Genomic DNA, 18,858 nt, shown 5'->3' on the forward strand with positions numbered 1-18,858 from the left:
TCTTGCTTTCTGTTAGAATAATGTCCTATTTGTTAGGATAGTGGTTGTTTGTTTGACAAATTCCTTGCTTAAGTTACCACGTAGTAGTAGTTGAACTATCGTGGGCTGTATTTTCTCATTCTGTTAGCTTTGTAAGGCTTTATAAGCCCGACGTTTTTCATTGAATAAGATCAAGGTCTTTCAATCCAGTTTGTGTCTTTGAGTTCATAAAGCTTTATTTGATCTTGTCTCTAACAGTAGTGGGGTCGGCCAATGGTGGAGAAGATGAGAGTGCCCTTGGGCTCCATTTTGGATAGGGTAGATTTTTTTTTTTTTTTTTTTGGATATAGATAGAGTGGATTTTGTGAGAGTGAGAGAGTGAGTCGGTGTAGTTGTTTGGGATATTCTCCAGGCTTTATAAATACAAAATGACCGAAGCATCTTCGAGTTTTCACACTGCAGCAGACAAAATGATTTGGATTCTTGCGACTCTTCTAAAAAAAAAAACAAAGATTTCGAGTCTTGTCGAGCACGCACGAAATCTGTGGTTTGAATATGGTGAGTGAGTTGGTCAAATGTGATGTCCGATTTCCAACAAAAACAAATATAATAATAATGTATATTCAGGGGATTGAGCTGGCTTCGGCAGCGAGAAGTTCATCAAAAATTTCTGCAGCTACAAAACGATTTGGAACGAAATATGTATGACGTATGTAGTTTGCAGCAGACAAAACGATTTGCAGCAGACTAGATCACGAAGCATCTTCGAATTTTCACATTCAGGCAGACAAAACGATTATTTCGTTTGAAACTTTTGAAAATAGTAAGTAAGACTAAACGATTTACAAAGAAAAATCGAAGAGAGAGTCTTGCGTGCCCAGCAGGGGGGTGTTTTGGGTATTGCACTTGAAGGAGCAGAGGCAGTTTCGAAAAAAATGAAAATTTTCATTTCTTCTGATTGGGGGACCCTAAAGCCACGTGGTGGGGAAACCCTCACCTAAGAATTTCTCAAAATGGAATACGATATCTGATTTCCAACACTTAAAAAAATAGATATTTGACTGTACTGAAGCTTTGCCAGCACTGATATATATAACTTGGGGAAGTAGGTCTAAGATGGAGCGCTTCCCGAGAGGTATAGATCACACGGAGAGAATCGAATTTCTGATCTAGTCTAATCTGAAGTTTCTAACCTAAATCTTCAACCTCCGGTGGAGCCACTTGGCCTGACTTTAAGGGCCTGCTTATCTCTCATCTCTAAATATTTGAATCGGGCAAACCCTTGTTTTCATGGTTAAGTTGGGGACAAGCAGAGAGTTGAAGTAGAAATTATCAAAGGTATTCTCAAGTATCAACACTCCATTTTGAAAAATGAAATGTGAGTTCAATACAGAGTTCAGTAGATCAGTACAACAATAGCTTCCGTAAACATTACAATCTCAATTTAGAACTTCCCTCCAAAAAAGTACGTTAATCTCATTCTAGAAAACCAGTGAAGACAAAACTGTTTCAAGAAAGAATGGTGCTTCTAGCAATTAGTAAGTGGTTTTCAGGGGAGACACTAGATGGTACGTATTTGACAAACTGCGCTTCCAATCCATGTTCCTTCATCCACATTAACCTACCCGTGTCTATAATCTGCTTGCACATGAACCCTAACGCAGCCCTTTCAACTGCTTTCATATTTCTCACAACGTCTTCAACTCCATTATCTCCATGGGATTGCTTCTTTCCGCTGCACAAGATTTGTTGCCAACTTATAAATAACCATTCAAAAGGAAGAGAAAGTGAAAGAATAGAAATTCTAGATGCTAGGCATTCAAGTAAACAAAAGTTCAACATGATTACATGGAAGATCTGTAATCAGTAACGTCAGGAAGATCTGTGCCATGATCAGCATCCACTGCCCAACTAGTGAACCATATAATGACATGGAATTCCTCTTTTGTGATCCCCAACTCTAATAGATACTTCTTATCTGCAAGGAATCCAATTTTATTCAGCCATTCAACTATGAAAATATATCTGCAAGTAATTTGTATGCGATGTTTAACTTCTAATTCATAAATTATATGGTGAGATCAATTGATTACTTATGTAGTGCTTCCACTGGCAAAGATGATGGCAACATGTGGCAATAGCTAGACCTCTTAGGTTCGGGTTAACACACCCTCCACCATTACTTTGATTGGATTGTTCCCCAAGGCAACATCTCAGAGTCAAATCTACACAAAATACATAAGAAAAATATTTTATTTAAATTGTTTGGTGAAACAGAAATTCTCACATGTGATAGTTACTCACATTAAATACAATAATTATCAGTGAAGTTCATGTTCTCCCTATGCGTAATGGTTACTTTGAGTGTTGACCACAAGTTTATCTAACCACAAATATGTTTACCTGTTGCAGGCCCACAAAGATGTTTACCGATAGAAATGAAAGTACCTTCCCGCAATGACTCAACGGCATTCAGGTTTAAATCCTCAACTGCAAAAGTTAGGTGGAAAGGCCGTTAAGTCCCCAATTCAAACATTGTAATAGGCATTATTCAATGACTGTTTTTTATCATGCTAGAAAATCAATTTAGCAACATGAATGATCTATAAACTAAGACAAATTGGTTTGTATCTTCAGTTTCTTATTCTCATTTCTGGTTTGCAGAGCAAGATCATGATTTTACAATCTTCTTCTGATTGGAACTAGTGGTAGAAGATGAATATATGCTTTGTGAGAGTCCCTAGGGGAACAAATTGACATGGTGCCAAAGAAATGGTGTAGCTACTCCCTCATGCTAGTTTGAGTAATGTAAAAGACTCAAAAATATCGGATTACCACATTGAGTTGGGAACACAAAAAAGGCAAAACAAAATTCCTGGGTTGCTATTGCCTTATTAATAATCTCTCATCTAAAACCATAGCATTATGGACAGGTTTGCTTTGTAGATAGGTATACTATAGACACCTTCTTTTTCTTTTTTGCTGGAATATACAATGAGACACTGTCACCCTTACTAACTAAACAAACAAGTGCAGGTTCAAGATGTAAAACTAACAACAGCTCGTACACTCGACGTTCCCATATAGTTCCATTGTAATTTTCCATAAACCATAATAAATGCAATCACATTTGGTTCGAGAAGTACGCAAGAACTACAGTACAAGTGGAGAGAAGTAGTAAAACACAAAATATGAGCACAATCAGCACTTTAGATGAGAAGTTGCTTGCCGAGTTCTAAAGTTATACAAGCCCTAAGATGATGAACAGGCAAAAGTTGCTACTCAGTCACGCAACAGTAATATAGTTCACATGAGTGGCTGCTCCTCTATGCAAAACATGCAATCATCATAAATTTAGAGGGATGAGAAGAAATAGAGGAAAAAATAAGGGTCAACTATACACCTAAAGCAGGAAAGGAAAAGAAACAGGCAGGTGCAGAGTTTCAAGCTGCAAAGTTAAGAAAGTCAAAAAGTCACCAGTACTTGAGTAAAACAAAGTTCATTTAGGTAGATCACAATCTGAGCACATATGCATTCCCACAGATATAAATGAAGAAAACCTAAAAGCTATTAAAGATGCAGAGTAGCTTCTTTTGGACGGCAATAGAACCATCTTATATATTATATATTAATAAATAACCACAATTGCACGCTAGGATTTCTACCTATGGACACAAATCTAGTGTTTGAAGAACAAATGGTCTTTGGTGTTGGCCAGAGAGTTAATTCCAAATAGTAACCATAGGAATAACCAAATGCGAAATGAAACACAGTAACATACATTTGTATGCATGCAAGTTTTATCTGCATATTTGCGTGAATGAAGATCCTTAGCAAGATAAGTAAGTGCAATAAGTTGTCTCCCTAAACATTTATCTATCATATCCCCTGATGAGATTATCAGTTGGTGTACAAGTTATCGTGGAGAAATGGAACTACAAAACAACTTTGGGCATGACAAAAGTTTCAGAAAACCTTACTGTCAATTCTCAAACGTTGCAGTATCAAGCTCTCTTTCTGTCGCAAGGATCGATCAGCCTACAAGTAGCATAGTCATAACAAAACAAGGGTGATCAGCACCTTCAAATTTATTTAATTATAATAAAAGACAAGTGATCTAGACTTAGGAAAAGGATACATTGTATAAACTCACCTTCAGCTTGTATGACTTCCTTTCAACCAAAAAGACCCTTTTAATGCCATAACAATCTGCCAGCATTTGTGTCAAGTATCCTCTCCCCGCTCCAAACTCAACCACCGCAGGGACACCATTGCTATAATCACAGTCATCCCTCACAGGGAAACCATTGCTATCATCACAGTCAGCCCTCTCCTTTGCTATGGAACTCTTTATTAACCCAACGTCTTCCATGTTTCCAAGAATCGACACCTGCTGCATAACATGTTTCTCTTGAAATGGCAATTTTCTGCAGACAACAAATTTATTCTTACATAAATCTAACAACCCCCACCAAGATAAACTAAACATTCCAGCTTCTACATACCTGTCTACCTCTCTTTTGATCCACATTCCGCAAGCTTCCGGTACCTTATACGACTCCTGAATATCCTTGCATATGGACTTATGAACAGACTCAATTTTTTCGATTAATTTATAGAAATCAGGCACAGACATACTATAAACAGTCCTCTTCATCTCTGAAAGAATGTAACCGAAAGCCTCCGACTTGGGGTCATCAGCCAATGCCGAATCCTCCAATCTAGTACTACTGGCTGTTTCTATTTCTTGTTGGTCTTCTTCTTTGCCAGCATTGATACCCTTTTGGTAAAAGGGCTGGTGAGTCAGAGACTCCACTTGTTTGAGCAATGGGCATCTCCTAAGATGTCCTTCAAGATTTTCTTCAAGCACAGAGCTACAGAAACACATAGATTGATAACAGAACAGAACAAGTTAAACAATTGAGTACGGAGACTATGGTTTGGTGGAAGGCTCAGATAAAGAGGAAGAAGAAGAAGTAGGTTACTGAGAAGGGTCTATTGGGCATGGAATCCACTGGCTGTCGGACCTGGGTGTGTGGTTGCCACAGAACCTAGCATAATTTGATTTTGGTTAAGAAAAATATGAGAGATCAGCAACCAACAAATCAAAAAGGAAAAGAGATATTGAGCTTACACTGATTCAGTGAGGGGAACATTGGCACATAATCTCTTCTTTTTAGGGAGCCAAAACTTGCAGCGGTTTTCCATTACTGCGCTGTTTCTTATTCCTTCTGTGGGTCTTCTTCCCTGGAGCCCTTCTTCTACCTCGACTAAAATAAACCGCGCGTCGTATTTATGGATGGAGGCTGCGCAGCGAGCGGCATGGAACTTAATAGCAATTTGGTATTCTTCATAGAGCTTGGGCTTTTAACGAGGACTATTCAAATGAGAATTTTATAACAACTTTTTAATCAATAGTTCATAAGATTTATTTTTAGAGAAAAATGCACAAACAGTGTCCGGACACTGTAAGAACTGTCAAAATGATACCCGAACTTACAAAATTATCAAAGTAATACTCAGACTCAATTTTTCTTATCAACGTAGTACGTGCGGTCGATTTCCGTCACGGAACCGTTAACTTTACCACGTGTGACCCACATGAGTTGCAACATAAGGACAAAAAAGATTTTTTTACTCCATCAAACTCTAAATAAATAAATTTAAAATTAAAAATAACTGATTTTTCTCTCTCTTCCCGAAACTCTTCATCATTTTTTTTTTTTGGATCAACCATGTTCATCATCTTAAATGCAGCAAAAAAGCAACAAAAACAAAAAAAACAAAAGAAATCCCAGCAAACATTGATGTTCTTGAACCCATTCAAGTTCATCTTCTTAAACCCAGTAAACCATTATGATGCCATCTTTCTCTCTCTAGAGTTCCAATCAATTGATATAAACTTAAAGAACAACAAAAGAAGAAAATTTGATTAACAGTATGTTCGCTCAAAAAATGTTCCGGCCGCGTGTCATTGGGCCGAGTGCTTCTTTGGCTTACACGTGTCCTTCTGGAGTGGTGATGTGTGCGCGGGCGTGCCAACTCGCGGCAGGTAGGCCAAGCGAGGTTTTGTTGTAGATTGTAGATCTTGCGTTGATCTGACTTCTGATCAGTTGATTGTGGGCTGAGGAAGGATCGATCTCGGCCGCGGGATTCTCTCTGCCTTGAATGTAAGGACTTTAGCACCGATCGGCCTTATCTGGCTGTAGTGCTGTGTAACTCGGTGATTGAGGTGAAAGTGAAGTGATGATGGTTCTTTTGTGATTTTGTATTTTGTATAAAATAAATAACGTAAAGTAAACAACAGAAAATAAAAGTGCAAGTAAAGACAAAGTAAAGTGCAGGAATGTAAAGGTGCAGCAAATAAAGTGCAGGAAGATAAACTGCTTGAATGTAAAGAGCAACAAAGTAAAGTGCAGGAAAGATAAATACCAGTAAAGAAAGCGATAAGATAAACACGTAAAATTGATAAGTGTTGCTGAAATGTTGAAATGTATTGAGATAAAATTTGTGTAATCGCGTAGAGCGTTTGGTCGAGGACCTCTAACAATGAATCCTATGGTCCTTTTTATAGTGAAGATAAACTACTTAATGAAGGAAAAGAAACAATCTCAGTCTTTAGAGTTAAGACCGCATTGATTACAAATAGACCAATATTCATGTTTGTGATATCGTTATCAATGATTAATTCTATCATGAGCAATCAATCAGGTCTTGTAACTGATGATTGGCAATAACACCTCCTGATGCTCATTCAAGTTAATTGCCCCAAACTTCGGTAACGTTTCTCCTGACAATCAACCTTTTTGATGTGTCGCAGCTAATTAGCCGCGGTCATTCATTACGACTTGTGGGTCTGCTGTCATTCATTAAACCTTGTGATTTATTTGATCTCTTCCGATTTAATAATGGCTTTCTGCACACGTTATTTTTCTTCATTAATTTGACAATAAACATTTAATGTGTTAGCCGCGGATATTCATTACGCTTTGTGGGTCGGGCCCACTTATCTGCCACGTGAGCCTTGCCAAATATTGGTTCAAGGGGCTGTGACCACTTACCCAATTTTGGGCAAAAAATTGCCCACTTACTCCACCAAGAGTTTTTTAACCTCGTTTACCCAATCCAACAGTATTGCCCTCATTTTAATTTATAAATTACACTCATATTTCTCTCTCTCTCTCTCTCTCTCTCTCTCTCTCTCTCTCTCTCTCTCTCTCTCTCTCTCTCTCTCTCTCTCTCTCTCTCTCTCTCTCTCTCTCTCTCACAGACTCTCTCTCTCTCCCCTCCCCTCTGCGATTTATTCTCTCTCTCTCTCTCCTTCCCCCTCACCGAATTCTTCTCTCACCGGAGACTGACTCCGGCAACGCCGTCATTCCGCCATCCCCGCCGCGCCAAATAAAAGCGCCGCCTCCTCCAAGCAATTTGATCCCCAGCTTGGATCTGTGAAACCCAGTCCAGATCGGATCAGTCCGATCCGATGCGATCCAGGTCGCCACAGATACGACGTCGCCCGGCAACCCTCGAACCTGCACCTCCAAGCCATTCCACCGATGAGTACAGCGAGGCAGCAAACCAAGCCCAACTACCAACTCGATCTTCCCCTTCCAGCCAGCCACCGTGATCTCCTCGACCGGAACAACCATGTCAATCGAGGAACCCGGCCTCGCACCAGACCCACACGTAGTCCACAAGGCCCGTCCGCCAATCCGACACCGATCCCAACCCGATTTGCCCACGCCCCGACAACTCCTCCACCGGCCTCACACTCCGGTGGGTGCCCAGAGCAATTTCTGGGTGCCCATATCACTAGGGGGCAATAAAGCCTTAATCAGCTTCTTGCAATTTCAGACATTGTGATTATCTATTTAGGTCAATTGGATATGTAAACTTGACTTGTATTGATCGGAATTATGTTTATTGGAGGGGAGTAATATAATTATTGGGGGGCAGTAGACACATTATTGGCCCCCAGTAGACTTTGATACGAGGGACATGGATCACTATAGTGTGGTGTTTTGATAAGTTACATGTTGTTTTCTGTGTATTAAAGTCAAATTATCTGTGAATCCTACAAAAAGGTGCATTTTTGGTGGTCTATTGGGAGGCAGTAGAAACATTAGACTTTGTATTGGGGGGCAATAATATGATTACTGGGGGGCAGTAATATGATTATAAATTGATCAATTGTTCCTGTAGTGTATTCATTTTGGTTTTGGGAGTTCATACAATTCACTGGACGTCAATAATATGATTTTTGGGAGGCAATAATATGATTACTGGGGGGCAGTAATATGATTACTGGGGGGCAATAATAGCCGGATTCCTGAATCCGGTCACCGTTCGTCGGAGTCCGGTCACCGTCCGCCGGAGTCCGGTCACTGGTCGCCGGAATCAGGTCACCGTTCGCCGGAGTCCGGTCACCGGTCGCCGGAGACCGCGCCGGCCACTGGTCACCGTAGCACAGCAAGGTGGAAGGTGACTTCTCTCTCTAAGTGAGAAAGAAGGAGAGGGCAAAAAAGTCTCAAAAAAAAAGAAAAAAGAATTAATTGGGTAAAGGGGAAATAATCCCTTAGAGTGTTTTGGGTAAATGGGGTTAAAAAACAGTTGGTGGAGCAAGTGGGCAATTTTTAGCCTAAAATCGGGTAAATGATCATTTTCCCTTGGTTCAAACACAGTACAAACTCAAACAACAAAATCAAGTAAATTTGATTAACAGACCTGCTATAATTCCATTAAAGGCTACCACATCAGCAGATTCATGTTGGTAACACTTGAACCCAACAATTCTTCATCTTCATGTTCTTGAACCCAGCAAAAAAAGAATCACAACAATGTTGATTCATTCATGTTCTTGAACCCAGCAGAAAAAAATATGGCCTTGACTTCAATCTTGGCCTTTACTTCTGAGGGCAAAGTTTGCTCAATTGATTTTTTGATCTTATCTCCACATCCAACCCCAAGGACTTGAGGACACTAACAAATTCAGAGTCCAACTCTTCCTTCAATTCCAAAACCTTCCCCTTCAGGCTATCATCCAAATTATCAAGGCTAGACACCCCCAGCATCAAGGTTAGACACAAAAACAAACATTCGAGATTCAAAGAACAAGAAAACAACTAGATTGCAACACTTGAACCCAGAAATTCATCATATTTATGTTCTTGAACCCGGCTAAAAAGCAAAAGAAGAAAATTTCAGCAATCCTTGATTCGTTCATGTTCTTGAACCCAACACGAATTTCTAACACGCGCCCTCCACTATTCTCTCTCTCAAGAGGTACCCGCAGCAGCCTTTAACTAGGTTGAGGTGGGGGTCCACCTCGTCGGCACCATCGATAGCGAGATCGAGGATCGGGTAGTCATCGAGGTTGGATAATGGAATTCTAAGAGAGATGACTTGTTGGTGGGTGTTCTCAAAAATTCCGATGATGTTGTGAACTTTTCCCGATTGTAAAAGCTCGCCCAAGAGATCCACGACGTGTTTGACGGTGGAGCCGGAGCCGAGGTCGATGATCATATCGGACTCGACAACCTTGTAGGCGGCAATTTTCTTTAACTCATCTTCGGTCAGAATTGAAGAGCTGAAAGCAGAAATTGGGAAAGAGAGGAGGCAAGAAAATGATCTTACTAGTTTGATCCATTTGTGCGTCACTAAAATTCTTGGTTAGATCAAAAGAAAAAGTTGAAGGGGGGGATTGGGCGAGAGTGCAGAGGAAGAAGACGAGAGATGGAGACGAAGTGGTGTTAGCTCAGTGGTTAGAGCACCCACTACCTAAGATCGAGGTCATGGGTTCGAGTCACCATGGGGGTAGGTGTGAAATCCTTTGATCCTCTTTAAACTTTAAAAAGAGAGAGAGAAAAAAAAAACGAGAGATGGAGAGGATAAAAAGAAAGAAAGTAAATAGGTATATATTATTAATAATAAGTAAAATGTCAAATAAAGGGTAAATCAGTCTTTTTGTCCTCATTTTGAGACTCACGTGCATCGCACGTGGTAAAGTTAACGGCTCCGTGACGGAAATCAACCGCAGGTACTACGTTGATAAGAAAAATTGAGTCTGGGTATTACTTTGATAACTTTGTAAGTTCGGGTATCATTTTGACAGTCCTCACAGTGTCCGGACACTGTTGGTGCATTTTTCCCTTATTTTTATATTACATTACCCCAAAATCAAGCTTTAAATGTTTATATATGCATGAGTAGATCTCTTTTAAAAATTTTCTTCTGAATTGCTAATCATTAAGGTAAGGAATTAGACTAAATCAATAGATGAATCAAATCTGTCAAACTTGAACCATTCATATTCATAAATGATAAATCACGATTATGAATGCCTTAACAATTTTCAATTTGGTTAAAAAAATTGCGTAAATATTTACACATGAATATTTAAACATCTAACAGTTGATTTGCGGAAATATGATTGAAAAGTGAGTCTCACAAGAAAGTCCTCATGAGGTCTTCGTTTTAATTGTTTTTGTTATAATCTCACCATCCTTCTAAAATAATTTGCTGTATTAAAAAAAAAAAAAAAAAGGTATTTGTTGAAGGATTTGGTTGGACAATAGAATTTGAGGAAATGCATTAGAACCTCTTTATTTAAATTCACAATCCATTAAAGCCCATCTTTTTAGTTGATGTCACCCCCCGAATTTCAAACACAATAATAAAACAATTTCATCAAATACAGAGCACCGGCGTGTGATGGTTCGGACACCAATACAAATTAGCTGAGAAATTTTTCCTTTAAAAAAGGCAACCAACGGTGTCCCGAACCGACAACGTAAATATTGACTCGTTCTTTAGAGTCACATATTATATTAGGCAAAGTTTACAAATTAAACTGAAACATCAATTCAATAAGTACCTGCACACACAACGCTCACTACACAGCAGAAGACTAATAAGTGCGTAGCACAATTAGGTAATAAACCTACCATTGCAACAGCAAGGAATATCTACGACTTTAACCACGCTCACCCTAACCTGCAGGATAAATCCCTACATCATGGAATAGTGCACCGGGTTACAAACATAAACCCGGTAAGCTTTTACAAGCTTGTATGAGTAAACTCAAAATCTAGCAACAGAAACAACATGCTTAAGTCCTCTCAACTTAACGGTCAATAAGCATATTTCACAACATCAACTATCAATTCCACTTATTTCAATAGCATGCATCAACAAGACTACTCATAAAGAAATCTATATGCTCATGTCTCAATTCAGCATTCAAATCCATGATCATAGTCCAAAACAAAACCCTTCAAGTAATGTTTGAAATCATATTTGACTCTCAAAGGCGGATTTCCAAATCACGATATCCAAAGTCATGGTAATGCAACTTAAGGAAGCAACTCACCCCAAATGATAAGGAAAACAACTCACACTTTGATTCCTTAAAAGAGAACAACTCACGCTTTGATTTCCTTTGAAATCATAATAAAAGAAAGCAACTCACACCTTGATTTCTGTCAACACGAAATAAAGAAAGCAACTCACACCTTGATTTCTTTCAATTCGTAAATAAGGAAAACAACTCATTCCTTGATTCCTTAAAACACATACTCATGAGTTAGATATAACCTCGCTCCATTACCTCATGAGATACACTGGCAGACAGACTAGAGCTTTAACTGAAATCGTAACCACTAGTCCGGCCAAAGATGTGATTACTCGATATATTGCATAAGGTCACCATCTAACCTTATTTCCTCGGACCTCTCAGTGCCTCGGAATAAAACATTAAAGAAGTCGCATAAGACTCAAAATGTTACACAAATCTCATGCTTTTCAAACAGTAGAAACCAATCATTTCCCCAACATTTATTTTCCGAAAAGCCACCACACAAAACAATAAAAGAGCACAATCATGCATATTGTTTTCCTCAATCAACAAAATCACCCATAAATATACATATCAATACACGTAGTCATTCACTCAGGAATGCCTGCTAATACCAACTATAGTTTGCAATTAAATAAATAACTCTCAAAACGATAAAGGTAACTCCGTTCGTAAATGAACATTGTGAGATTACTCATCTCTGAATCCCGTTGCGTCTTCACACACAAATCAAGAGAAGCACTAATTGCTGCAATCCACTCAACACACTTTCCACGTACCTAATCTTATCAAGGTCACATCTTAATACCACTTGTGGTACGAAAACATCTAATTTCAAAGCAAGCGATTTAAGTTCGAATCCCCAAATCAAACTACAACCCAAAAGTAATGCTAATCGAGGCGAAACCACATCTGAGACCACCCAAAGTCTCCGGAATACTTATACGATCCATATGACAAAACCACAAGTCGATTGAACGCTCAAATCCTCACATATCGAATAATCGAAATGGTTCGAAACCGTAAAAATCATAACATATTCATTCGATCTCCAAAACTTATGTATTATATATCAAAACGCTCGTATCAACGAGTAGATGATATATAAAACCAGAAATTGTCCCTTACATGGCTGGAACGCTGCCACATGCGGTGGCGCACCCCTACCAGCCAAACTCAAAATCACAACAATCAAGCCAACCAGAAATGTTCATCATGAAGATTTGAGCAACTTTCATACTTGGAGCTAAGCCTAGATCGTCCTAGATCAAGTTTGCAAGATCGATCAATCTCTGCCGTCTGATCAAGCTCTAGATTTGTTGTGCACCACTGATTTTCGAACCTTGATCTTTTACTTCACACACAAAATCGTCCTTCAAGGCGGGTATGGGGAATATCTAGAGAAGGAGGAAATTCCAGAACCAGGAAGGATCGACCGAGATGTTGTCGGAAAATGGAAAAACTGACCGGGTTGGTCCGCCTCTACTGTTCACGTCTCTAATCTTCTTCTAGGTTGCTCCATCGGTGAAACTGACGTCAGAGGTCGATGGAGGAGGGCCGGGCGAATCGATCTAGGCCGAGTCCGCCGTCGCACGTTGCCAGAAAACGGCGATGGGTTCGGGTCAGGTCAGCCGGACTTCGTCGGGTCTAAGGAGAGAGAACAGAGAGAATTTAGGGAAGAAAATGACAAAAAAGGAAAAATTTGGGATTTAATGAAAAATCCCGGAATTTCTCCTATTTTTAGAAATTTCTCAAATTTTCAGTCGCTCATAACTTTCTCATACGAACCCCGATTTCAGTGTTCCACATGTCCACAAACTCGTATCGATGCGCTCTACGACTTTTATGAAGGAAGTTTTCTGAGAAACCCAACGTATAAAAAGTCAACCTTTGCACCCTCCCTGAAACCATACTTTTCGAATAAAATTTCGTCCGAAACACTTCCACTCTATCCACGAACCATGAAATCGCCCAATAACCACTAATTAAATTCTGAAAAATCCTCGGAAAAGAATAACGAATTTCCAGGATATTACAGTTGATTTCTTTTTAAGCCCTTTTAAATGCAATTTTACTATTTTAACCTTAACGAATACCAAAACACTCAGCTTATCTGCCTGAACCTGTTGTAGAAGCCTTTATGGTAGGTCTACCAACTGTAGAGCTTCTCCTCCAGCCTGATGATGTCGAAGTGATTCCTCAAGCGAGACCATCAAGATCGTAGTGATCGAGCTAGATCTAAATTATCCCTCGAATTGCGAGCTTGTTCAGATCAACGGTGTTCCTGTTCTCAATCCTGCCATTTGTTTTCCGCGGAAGGCTTCTCCTCTAGCAGGTCGCTTAAGGTATGCGTCTGTGGGAGACTTTGGTTTATTAGAGGCAGTTGATTGCATATTCTCTAACTCCAACAAGGGGCCTATCAGTTGAATCAGAGTTATGTTCAGAGGTTGGTTAAGGTCTGGAGCACCTTTTACACTACTTGACTCCTTATCTACATTGTTAGGTTCCCTATTCGCAGAGCTCGAGACTCCTTGGTCCTCAGGTTTGTCTTGAGCTTTGCAAAATGAGTACCTAAACCAGAAGGAAAGGTCACTTCAGCAAATAGTTTGGCAAGATCTGCTAAAAGCTCTGCAATATCTACGGTGGTATCACTCGACAAATCAATAATCTCTGCAGGCATGCTTCTAACAACCTAGACATAGTTAGCCCACACTAAGTTAGATCTAATGTCTCTCATTCCCCTTCCTTCTTAAACTTTTCAAATTTCACACTAGGAACATGAACAGAAACCCATAACCAGAGTGCAATCCAAACCATATTCCAGCACTTACCTCAAATTTAAGACAAAACACAGTCCTAGATCCACTTCACCTGCATTACCAATCCAAATACAGCACCATATCTTTACAAGAAACAACATATTAACCAAAATCAAAGCCCATAAAGCATGTAAATATTCAAAAACCAGAAACCACAAAGCTCAGGATAATTAATTCAAGGCAGAAATCAAGAAATACAGGAATTGAAACATAGAAGAGAAAGTCCTCATAACGATAAAATCACATGTTTGGCTCGAAGAGGTGAAAGCTTTGAAGATGGGAACGGAGCTTTCTCCGATTAACACAAAGGTTGGAAGGTTTTATGCTAGTAGGGTTCTCAGAAGTGGAAGATCAAAAGTGAGGATTTGATTGCCCAAGCCCCTTCATATATCATCCTCCGGATGAATCCGGACCGTAGAGTGAAACATTTGAGATCAAGCCTTGTGTCCCATTAATAAGCGGTTATTGGAACGGTTTCCAAGGTAAAGTCTTTTCACTTTTGCACGCTTTCCACTTCTCACCCCCGACGAATCAAATGACGCCACATGTTGATTATGGGTATGGCATTATGCCACATGCAAAACCTCCATAAATGAGCTAGATGCGCTTAGCGATCATTCGCCGGACAACTCAGGTTGTCTGCTGAGCACCAACACTCTTTCAGAATATGCAAGGGACAAGTTGACAAGCTTTATGCCGCCATTGATCCGGTATGTCAACCCCCAATGCTTGGGCAACTATGTCAGGATCGCTACTTGACGCCGACTGCTTCAGTGCAACCTCCCCCTCATCAAACAATATATTTTTCTGACGAGGACTTTTGTTGACAAGGTAGTGAAGGACTCCTTGGTGGGCCCAATGAAGGCCCATTTGAAAGGATGAAGCGTGTGTCTGGCAAATATACACCGCACTCCCAGATACCTTGCTTCAGGGGAAACTTCCCAATCAAGAAAAGCCTCTTACTTGGGGACTTTGGAGACTTGCTAGTGGGTCCACCTGCCGAGCGTTCAGGCTTATTGTGCTCGTGCGGAAACTCAACTGGACCCCACATGAAAAGGATAGCAACCCCGGAAAGAGTAGCACACGTCTGTACACGTAGACGAATGTGATGAAACCAGGTTAAGTCGATTTGACAGCTAGCCTAGACCCCAGTCATCCTCAACGCCTATAAAAGGGGACCTTGCCCCCATTCTCGAGGTACTGTTCATTTCACATCCACACATCTCTCAAAGATGGCTTCAGTTTTACTCCCTATTGACTTGAGCGTCGGAGGAGAGAAGTCTGGATAACTCCGAACTTCCCCCTAACAATATTTTCTTTTGTAGCTTCCGGCAAACAGAGTCTTTCGTGAACATAGTAGTTGAAGGATTTGCTCACTCAGCAGCTATCAGTGGAATCACTCCTCAACAAATGCCGAATAGAACCACCCTAACCCAAAATAAGAGAGAGACGCTAAGAAATTCCTGTTTTAGCTTAAATCATGATAACTTTCATGCCTTATAGCATTTATGAAGAGCAAAACTTGTGTCATTTGGTCATACTTGACCAAATACTCATGATTGCTCCAGAAAAGAACCAAAATGGTTTATAGATCAAAAGTACTTCCATTCTTTCCCTTTGACCTTCACTTGTCTAGCACATGATGGATCTCTTTGTTTCTCTATCAGCTCGTTCTTTTCAATCTTCACTTTGATCTTCGACATCTTTTTCTGTGCATCAAACCTGTGGCCTCTTACTCTGGTCTGTCGCAAATGCACCTAAATATTATATGGATAGTCTCTACTCTCTACTCCCCAAAGTTATGTCCCATATACTGTGGTTATATCTGTCATTTCTGTAGGATTGCTCATATTGTATTTTCTACCTGTTTTGAACTTTCATTCGTCAAATTACTTTTAAGTTCTTCTGCAAAGAGTAGGTGGATTTGCATGCCACAAATGATTTGCTGGGTTTTTGGTATCAAATATACAAATTTCAAACAAGTTCGAATGCTCAAAATACATGGAAAGCCCAAGCATTTCAACACAATTGCATCTAAATTCTTATATGATTTAAGATAGTGATATCAAATTCTTCCCCTGCTTTCCCCTGTACCTTCTGATGGGGGATAATGGGATATAAGAATGAAAAGAACAGGGGAAGAGAGTTCAATAATTATTATACATACAAAACTGAGCATGAAAAACGAGCTCTCACTGTCACTTTGAATTTTTTTTTTTTTTTTGAGGGGAATGAATAACTTCATTGACTTAAATGTCATTACACTGTCACTTGAATTATTTTGTGCAGTCACTTTGTATGTAAAGTCTGAGCTTATGAATGCAACCTGTCAAATGTACGGGGAAACAATTTGGGGAGAATTGAACCTTTTGCCTTCACGACCAAGGTATATATCCAATAACAGGGAATATGAACCAATGCCAACCCAAAATAACTGCAGGAATGAATACAGAGAGTAAAATTAAGAGTTAAATCTCAGATTTCTTTTTTGTTTATCGATAATTGACGATGATGAAAATTGACAGATAAATATCAGAGTTGGTGCTGACAACATACCATACAGGCGCCCAAGGTGTATTTAGCTCGAGAAAAGGATATGGCCACCTGAGAGAGATATATACAGAGGTAGAGAATATACATGTTAGTATGATTTACTAGCTAAGATATTATCTACAGGCCAGCGATACCGGCCATGGTGAACTATGTAACAATAGGTCCTGTGTATTGAATTTTGCAAATTTAGTTCTGTGTTTAACGATTCATCATATTCCTTCTGACTTTCTGAGCTCAGCCTCTATCTATCCTTGTGTGTTTAACAATATTAGTATCTCTTAATGAAAGCTACCAAAATTGCGGCATTCCAAACAGACGGATCAAAATGGAAATTTTAACACAACCAAAACATAATTTTTCTATAATATTAGGTACTAGAACAAAAAGGAATGCTTACCAGTCAACACCAAGGGCGTGAATGGTCCATTGGAAAGTGATGTAGAGGGAGCCAAAGAGCACAAAGTATACAAACCCTAACGAAGGAAACGGCTGAAACCAAGATGGATTGAGACTATGAGGCAAGATCGAGCATATATTACACATGGTAAATAACTTGGTGTTGAAGATACAAGTTCTACAACTCTACAAGTAAGATAGGATTCCAACTTACAAGTCTATTGAGAGCGGTATCCACAATAAGAAAACCGGCATTTACAGCATGCATAGCTCCTATCAACTGCCAACAACAGATATCACAGCAAGTTAAGAAGATTTGTTTTGACTATTAATAACTTAATGTGCTTGAAAATCTGACTGGAAAGACTCACCAGGGTCAATTCAAATTCCATACTGGTTAGAAATGGAAGTATGAGACACCAAAAAACTATATCTGTAAGCATAGAAGCACCTGCACTTGTCTGTTTAGTTTCAAAAAACATGTTCATTAGCTGAAAGCTTTCGGTTACCAGACCAAACATCAAAATACTCAAAACAGAAGCTGCACATGTATATAATGGTGATTTAAGCAAATACTAAGTACCCCTTTAGTACCAAGCCTAGAACAGCTACAAAATATGGAACTTAATCTTTTGTTATTGATCATTCATACCAAGGATTGTAAAACTCAGAACCCATCACTCCATTAGCAAAAAGATGAGAAATTAAGGGACTAACCAGATACATAATATGCATTAGATTTCCAAAGAATCCTGCTTTTTGTTGGCTTTTTGACTTGGGTTTGCCCTTCAGTTCATTCCTTGCAACAAAACATCCATGAGCAGATATAATCGTCCCCAGCTACACACACAAATCAAAATCATAAGATTAACAGCTTCCTAATTTGAAATGAGGGAACACCTGTTAGCTAATCCAGTCAGTAAAATTGTTGATATAAAAGGTTAAATTGAGCTTATCATACCCCAAAATAGAGAGTAACCAGTATAAAAGTCCACCTGCAGGCCAAATTGTACGAAAAGAACACAAAACTTACTTAATGAAGTGTGGAATTACAAAATCTGACAATCTCAAGTTCTCAATAAGCACTGAGGAACTTACTGGGTGTAGAAAACGAGTGTGAACATTGGGAATATGGCGAAAAAGTCGTAGAGCATTTTGGCCAAGCAAAGGAAAGCGAAAGCTCTGTAGAACAGAAGCCAAATAGGATCCACTGATTTCCAACATGTACTCCACAAGTCAACAGAATTCAAAGGTTCTTGCTTTGAATTCTTGACATATTTGAGAGCTATAATAGAAGGACCTGTGATAATCAAAGCACAAAGTCCCACTTGCCATTGAAGCCAGTAGCCAAAGCCTTGAGCAGACATTTCTGAATGAAGTGCAAGAGCTAAGACAAACCCAGAAAAATCTCAGAGGCCCAGAAATGGTGCAGAATCTGAACTCTCTTGAGTAAGTGAAAAGATGAGAAACGTTAAAATACAGGACTGTGGATAGGTAGGTGAAATGGAAGACAAGGGAAGGTAGACAGAAACTAGTAATAGAATATAACCAATAATTACGCGCGTGTCTGGAGGAGGCAGAGGTTGAAAAGTCTAGGAAACCACCAGGTTTGCTGCTCACTCTCTTCATACTTGACTGCTTACCTCACGGACCTCGTGCCTCCATATTTTTGTTCCGAGTTCAGACACACGTGTCATAATTGAAGTCGTAACTAGCTTGTACTTCACTACAGAAATACAAAAACAAAAGACAAACACATGT

At 39.5% G+C, this 18,858-nt stretch overlaps 2 protein-coding genes across 3 annotated transcripts; both read right to left on the reverse strand.

The window, feature by feature from the left end:
* Positions 1 to 1,296: 1,296 nt before the first annotated feature.
* On the reverse strand, positions 1,297 to 5,336 carry LOC112191438 (tRNA:m(4)X modification enzyme TRM13 homolog). Of its 2 annotated transcripts, none has more exons than XM_024330788.2 (9): positions 5,114 to 5,336; positions 4,965 to 5,030; positions 4,485 to 4,853; positions 4,133 to 4,406; positions 3,960 to 4,017; positions 2,428 to 2,469; positions 2,073 to 2,204; positions 1,828 to 1,957; positions 1,297 to 1,714 (listed from the first exon to the last, which is right to left on the reverse strand). In XM_024330788.2, exons 1-9 carry the CDS (start codon positions 5,185 to 5,187, stop codon positions 1,489 to 1,491), a joined length of 1,371 nt encoding a protein of 456 aa, XP_024186556.1. In that variant the 5' UTR covers positions 5,188 to 5,336; the 3' UTR covers positions 1,297 to 1,488. The 2 variants fall into 2 exon arrangements, with proteins under 2 accessions (XP_024186556.1, XP_024186555.1); XM_024330787.2 differs by having other exon boundaries at positions 2,383 to 2,469; positions 5,114 to 5,335.
* Positions 5,337 to 16,165: 10,829 nt separating this feature from the next.
* LOC112191411 lies at positions 16,166 to 18,658 on the reverse strand. The gene is made up of 8 exons (XM_024330756.2): positions 18,196 to 18,658; positions 18,059 to 18,092; positions 17,815 to 17,937; positions 17,469 to 17,558; positions 17,312 to 17,377; positions 17,099 to 17,190; positions 16,705 to 16,752; positions 16,166 to 16,582 (listed from the first exon to the last, which is right to left on the reverse strand). Exons 1-8 carry the CDS (start codon positions 18,462 to 18,464, stop codon positions 16,462 to 16,464), a joined length of 843 nt encoding a protein of 280 aa, XP_024186524.1. The 5' UTR covers positions 18,465 to 18,658; the 3' UTR covers positions 16,166 to 16,461.
* Positions 18,659 to 18,858: the final 200 nt, after the last annotated feature.

The sequence above is a fragment of the Rosa chinensis genome, chromosome 3, assembly GCF_002994745.2.
Source record: "Rosa chinensis cultivar Old Blush chromosome 3, RchiOBHm-V2, whole genome shotgun sequence".
Classification (NCBI taxonomy): Eukaryota; Viridiplantae; Streptophyta; class Magnoliopsida; order Rosales; family Rosaceae; genus Rosa; species Rosa chinensis.